The sequence below is a fragment of the Aegilops tauschii genome, chromosome 2, assembly GCF_002575655.3.
Source record: "Aegilops tauschii subsp. strangulata cultivar AL8/78 chromosome 2, Aet v6.0, whole genome shotgun sequence".
Taxonomy (NCBI): Eukaryota; Viridiplantae; Streptophyta; class Magnoliopsida; order Poales; family Poaceae; genus Aegilops; species Aegilops tauschii.
In genome coordinates this window covers 183,395,317-183,401,872 of record NC_053036.3, presented here as the reverse complement: position 1 = coordinate 183,401,872, position 6,556 = coordinate 183,395,317, and the positions used below count along the sequence as shown (strand labels likewise).

Genomic DNA, 6,556 nt, shown 5'->3' with positions numbered 1-6,556 from the left:
TACAACCAAGTTTGCCCAATGTCGATAAGAGAGAGGCGATGACGGCGATGTGCCTTCGGCTCGTTCCAATGCTTATAGTTGTTGCTTGGTGATCTATGAATTTAGATTTAATTTATGTTACTTCTCGTGTTTTTTGTACTGCCTTAATAGTTGATGAATAGATCAAAAGATTTTTTCTCCAAAAAAGAACAAACGGACTTCCTACCTGATGATTTTACGGGAATTAAGTTACAAGTTGTGGTGTCCAGAATTGGTTAGAATCAGGGGGTGGGGTGGGGGGGGGGGGGGGGAGGACCCACCGGTCAAACAAAGGGATAGATTATGGAGAGATGTGTTCGTAAGTTAGTTTGCATTGATTGCGAACAGGGTGCAGGATTCTCTGACGCAAACAAAGAAATAGGCCCGGAGAAAGGAATCAGTCTCTTTGGTCTCACACATGCCTCAAATTCTCTCTCTTTTTTTAATTACTTTTTTCCTTAATTTTGCACCACAGATGTTTTTCTAGAAGTTTCAACCCGTTTCATTCGGATATTGATCGGTTTTGGTTTGACATGATTTATGCGTTACTGGTTCCAGGATGATGACATAATTTATTTTTGCAAAGAAGCAATAAAAACAAAAAAAGAAGAGAGAGAGACTTGGTCACAAGAGGCAGAGTGCGCTTTCACATGGGAGTAACCACTTCTGACTTTGTAGGCCAAACCATTTTATTGCTGGGACTTTGCCCCGATCGAGCAGCAAGCACTTTGAGACATTTGACCTTCCAGGCCAACGCAGCTGCCGAGTTCCGATTCAGCGACGCCAAAGCTCCTTCCTTCATCTACCCCACCGGCGACCAGCCAGGAAATGGCGGAAATGAGCTCCCTGCTGGTCACCGACGACCTCTTGGCGGAGATCTTCCTCCTGCTGCCCACCCCGGCTGACCTCGTCCGCGCCTCCGCGGCCTGCGTCGCCTTCCGCCGGCTCGTCACGGACCGCGCATTCCTCCGGCGCTTCCGCTCCCTCCACGCCCGGCCCTTCCTCGGCTTCCTCAACCACAACGGCTTCCACCCCGCCCGCCCGCCCCACGCCTCCGCTCCCGCCGCCCGCGCCGTCTCCCTCGCCGCGGATTTCTCCTACTCCTTCCTCCCTTCCCACGACAGCTGGATCGTCCGGGACGTCCGCGACGGCCGTGTCCTCCTCGACCGCACCCCCGAGGACGACGCTGGCGAGGAATCCCCTGTCTTCACGGAGCTCGCGGTGTGCGACCCTCTCCACCGGCGGTGCCTCCAGCTCCCCCCAATCCCTGACGACCTGGCCGCTTCGGTGGAGCACCCGCTCCGCGTGGAGTTGGAGCGCTGGTGCGAGCCCTTCCTGGCTCCCCCAGGCGAGGAGGAGGCGGAAGAAACGGCATTCAGAGTGATTTGGATGGCGCAGTGCAAAACGAAGCTGGTCGCCTTCGTCTTCTCCTCGAGCACCGGAGAATGGCGAGCCGTTGCGTCTCAGGGCTGGGGCGATTTGTTAGTGGGCACTGGCGTGTCGACGGCGTCGTCCAAGAGCCCTGTGTTCTTCGGCCGACAATACGCTTGTGCCTGCTTCTACTGGGTCATGGACTGGAGGCAGAAATTGCTCATGCTTGACACCAGGAGGATGGAGTTCTCCATTGCCGACCTCCCACCCGGCTGCCGAAGGCCACCGATTGCCATTGTGGATGCAGGGGAAGGCAGACCTGGGATGTTTGCTGTCCGTGAACACGATGCAGATGGCACATTTGACCTCTACTATACCATTAGGCAAAACGAAGGTCAGAGTTTCAACCAGTGGCAGATGGAGAAGACGATCCCATTGGAATCCGGTTACCGGTATTTCCTGAGAGGTGCAACAGAGAGGTACTTGCTACTACTAAGATCAGAAGATGACTCCCCAAGTTCATCATCATTAGAGATGTCAGACTTGGAATGTTTCTCACTGGATGTCAAGACATTGCAGCTTGAGAGCGTCTGCAGGTTGAAGCATCACATCCTACGCGCACACATATATACCAACTTCCCACCATCGCTGTCGTCACAGACAATATGAAGGGGTAAATACTCTGTTGCATTCTAATTATCTCCCTACCTGCATAGTTATCACATTCTAACTTGTTTGGTGCTTGATAGTTCATTATTGTATTAGGCAAGTCTTGTTTAAAGGGTTGTGTTTATTTCTCCTGAGCTTCTGGGAGAACTAACTTAAATCAGGAGCGATAGTATTTGCTTGCCATCTTGATTATTCAGACAAGTAAAGAAAGGGTCTTCCACACCATAGGTCATTAAGTAATATCCATCCACCATTCAGAGACCAAGTGGAATTGCAGAAATCACTAAATCTTTTGTGTGTGACAAATATATGCAAAGATAAAGGGATTGCCTAATCTGGGAAGCAGTAGTTGTGTAAATGTACTATACTCAGGTTTATATCCTTTTACGTATGCAATTGTGAGATGTAACTCGAACAACCATGATAAGAAATATATCTGGGCAGAGACCCTGCGGCTCCTGCGGATGTAGGCACATAGCTGAACCTAGCAAACAGACAAAGCTTCATGTCTTCTTCCTTGGATGTGATTGCTTTTCCTTGGTAGATTGTGTGTTGTCTTGGCTCCAACAAGATGACAATAACCAACTATTATGCAGGGTGTTTTATGGTTAATCTAATAGGGAAGGAATATAAGTTAAAATCCAGTCAAGCATGACTTATCTTGTCCACTTTTCTTGATAGATATAAGGTCACCAAAATTACTTTTTTGGTCATCATCTCATCTGTAATTTTTCATGATTTTGAAATAAATCAAATTAACTGGTATGGCTGCAACTTAGAGTCTGAATCATTACTCTGAATCTCATCAGAACCAATCAAAGTGGTGAACTGGCAAGAACTTGTGCTTCGAAGATATTTAGCCCTCAATATCTGATTACTGTTTGATTGTCTCTATTATGAAGCTATCAATTTTATTTATCTAATTTTGTGATTCATTTTTTTGTTGGTCACCGTGATCTCTCTGCCCTATATGTTTCCAACTGTATTGCATAGTTACGATGATAAACACATGATTCCAGTGCCTATGCATTTCTCAGTTTCAGTTGAGATTAATATATATTTGCAGTGTAGTCCTGTTATTTATGTAAAATTTGACTATTTCTCATAAGTTTTACCAACTGCTCTTATATTTGGTCATATGTATACCTATAATCAGTTCATGTTTGCACATATACATTTTTTAGTGGAGAATTCTTGTCAGTTCTCTGATTTGTTGTCTTCTTTTCGTGTCAGATTCAGTGGAGTCATAGTCACTAGCCAGAGCAGCCATTCGAATCCAGAACTCAAAGTGATTGGTGTGATCTTGTTGTATGAAGTGTTGGGTTAATTATGTGGCCACATTCTCATGGCCATCACAGCAGTTGTCAATGCAGGTGTGCGTGTAAGATGCATTATTGTGAATCGATTGTGCATCAGGGTTATAAGTATATATTCTTGTTTCCTGCTCAGAACATGTATGTCTTTTGGCCCTAGACATGAGACTGAGAACAATCCTTTCGTTTCCTTCAAGACTTATTATGTTATGAAAGAAGAACACAGGGAAATACTGTAAATTGTCCATGCAGGTCAGTGATCGATTTGCATATTTCAAAGATTTCAAATCCAGCAAAAAGTATACTCTTTATTGATCTTTGAAATTGAAAACTTGATGATCTTACAGTACTAATGAATAGCTGATCGTAACAGAATAGCTAGACGAGAACACTAGACTCTGATTTGGGCTAAATAATTTCTGGACACGTGAATTGCACGACGCTATAAGCCATCGTGCAAAACATCGAATACTCTTTATTGATATATCAAAAGAATCTTACACAAGGACTCTCCCTCGGTCTCAAAATAAGTGTCTGGATTTAATACTAAATCGGCGACACTTATTTTGTGACGGAGGGAGTAATGATTAACTGACTGTAACACGCTACTTCTTAGCCAAGACTAGACATAGACGACAACAGTGGACTCAAGTGGACTAACCCTTGTCGTACTCAATCTGACAGACTTGACATTTAGGCGAACATTTGATCTCCGTCTGCTGTGAGCTCTGGCTTCTCGTCCTCTGACTCCTTCCCTCTGCTGGATGGATCTCCACCGGAAACAACCTCCATTGAAAACACAGAAACGACAGTAAGTAGTACCAAGTAAGCGACAGAAGGAAAGCGTGGTGAGTTCCTGAGTGGCATGATTCAAATGCAATGCAAGAAACAATTCGAGGATGCAATAGTGAGAGAGAGAGAATTGAAAACTTAGCTCTGGTTGAATCCTGAGATGCCGTAGCGGGCGGCTAGCTGGCAAGCTCGCACGCGGCGTGGTTCCACCTCCTCCTCGGCCTTCCTCTTCTTCGCTGCACAAGCCACGCTGCGCGCTGGAGCTGGACGGCGTTCCAGGATCCTGAAGAAGCGCCGGAATTCTTCGTCGTCGATGAAGACCCGGTAGTCGAGGGCGCGTAGGAACAGCAACTCGAGCGGGCACAGCTCGGTGGACCGGATGGACTCGCCCGAGCATACCTGGAACGACTCCACCCGCCTCTCGTAGTACCTCGGGCTGCTGAACTTGGCACCGAGCAGGACCGCCACGGAAATCAGGCGGTGCGCGGTGGCCGGCTCGACGACGATCCCGGCCTCGAGCGCGGCGGGGCTGCGCATGAAGAGCGCGAGGTACGCCGCCGCGAGGACGTAGACGGCGCCATCAAACAAGTAGTTGCAGCGCTGGAGGCGCTCGAGGAACTCGGTGATGGGGACGGCCGGGGTCGCGCCGCCGCGGAACGCCCGGACGAGGTCGTTCTCCGCGGGCTCGGAGGCGGCGGCGGCGAAGCGGCGGGACTCGGCCTCCACGAGCGACGCCAAGAGGCGGAGCGTCCTCGGGTTCCCGTTGCCGTCGAGGCGCAGGACGTCGGAAGCCGATGGCGCCATGGCGATGGATCAAGGAGCTTTTCGCGAGAGCGCTAGGGTTTGCTTTCGCGAGATCGAAGGAGACGAGATCGGCTGTAGCGGCCCGTAGAGATACGTATACGTAGCGTCTACGCCGTATTTGTACAATCATACGTAGCGTAGAGGCAAAGCTACGTGTAGTCTTTTCCGAGAAAAAAAACAAAATACATCTTTTTTTTTTCTTTTGAGGTCACGTATACGTTCTTTTTTGTTTTCTTTCGAGAGGAGGCCACTACGTGTATGTGGGCTGCTGGAATTTTAAGCAGGCCTGATCCATCTATTTGCCTGCCCTCCGTTTCTAAATATTTGTCCTTTTAGAGATTTCAAATGAAGTATCATATACGGATGTATGTAAACATATTTTAGAGTGTAGAGTCACTCATTTTGCTTCATATGTAGTTATTTATTGAAATCTCTAGAAAGATAAATATTTATAAACGGAGGGAGTACTCCCAACAATAACTTCCCAACAATAACAAGGAGCAGATCTTAAAAAAAAAACAATAACAAAGAGCGGTGAAATTGCTCCCGAGCTAATGTGATCTGATCTAAAAAAAGGCTCCTGTCTGTAAACAGTGAAATCAAAAAAATATATTAGAAAGAGTAAAAAAACTGATTTTTTTTCTTGCAAGGAAGATGTTTGAGTGTGTGAGGTTCGTGCCAATATTCAGCGTGTTTGGACATTTGAATAGCCCTCGGCAAAAAAGAACAAAATCAGGGCGTGTGTGAAAAAAAAATTGTTCATGAACTATTTGGAACGATTTTGTTTTACTGAGAGCTACTCAGATGTCCAAATACACTGAAAATTGGCAAGGACCTTACACGCTCAAACATCTTCTATGAAAAAAAACTAATCTTTTAAAAAAATTCTAAAAAATCTCTAATTTTACTGTTCACCAAGATCAAATGAGTTTGGGTGCATAAATGAATATTCGCAGAAGTGTTTATATGTTCTAAAAAAAATATTCCATTCGATCTAGGTCAACAAGATCCAAGGTGCTTCTATATCGTGCCCATGCTCGGAGTAGTCCACCCCCATGCCGCCATTACAGTCACGTCTCGCTACCTCCTGCCCCGCAGATGCATATGTTGTTGGTGGCAACAGTAACATCTCCCCCTGCAGCGTGACTTACATGACGATGCCTCTACAAAAGAGTATTTTCTTTTTCAAAATAAAGATCTAAGTGTACCTTAGGGAGCTACAAAGTTTAACGATGTTACGCTCGACTAAGCACTCACACTTGATGCAAATGTTGCCATCTATTTGGTCTTGGAGGTGGAACGATGGACTTAGGGTGTGTTTGGTTGAGCTATGGATTTCGAAAAAGATATGCGAGCTAAGAAAGATGTTGTGAGCTGAGAACTGTGGAAAAGCTAAAAGTTGTTCATTTGAGACAACTATAAACTTGTATATTTGATATGAATTTTTTGCAATGTCTAGGGGGCTAAAATATTGTTTATATGCTAATTGACTGTAAAACAATCATTTGTACGTTGGTAAGGAATTCAACAACCATGTTGGAAAGGAGAATGATGACAATATGGCAATTCAACTATTATTTTTATTCTGA

General features: G+C 45.8%; 1 protein-coding gene and 1 non-coding gene across 2 annotated transcripts; one reads left to right on the top strand and one right to left on the bottom strand.

Moving 5' to 3' along the window:
- The first annotated feature begins 720 nt into the window (after positions 1 to 720).
- Positions 721 to 3,611, top strand: LOC109787466 (uncharacterized). The gene is made up of 2 exons (XR_005767543.3): positions 721 to 2,062; positions 3,292 to 3,611. It is a non-coding gene; the product is annotated as an uncharacterized protein (transcript).
- A 48-nt stretch (positions 3,612 to 3,659) lies between these two features.
- LOC109787467 (cyclin-P2-1) lies at positions 3,660 to 5,183 on the bottom strand. Its single transcript, XM_020346017.4, has one exon. It carries the CDS (start codon positions 4,965 to 4,967, stop codon positions 4,302 to 4,304), a length of 666 nt encoding a protein of 221 aa, XP_020201606.1. The 5' UTR covers positions 4,968 to 5,183; the 3' UTR covers positions 3,660 to 4,301.
- Between the last annotated feature and the right edge of the window lie 1,373 nt (positions 5,184 to 6,556).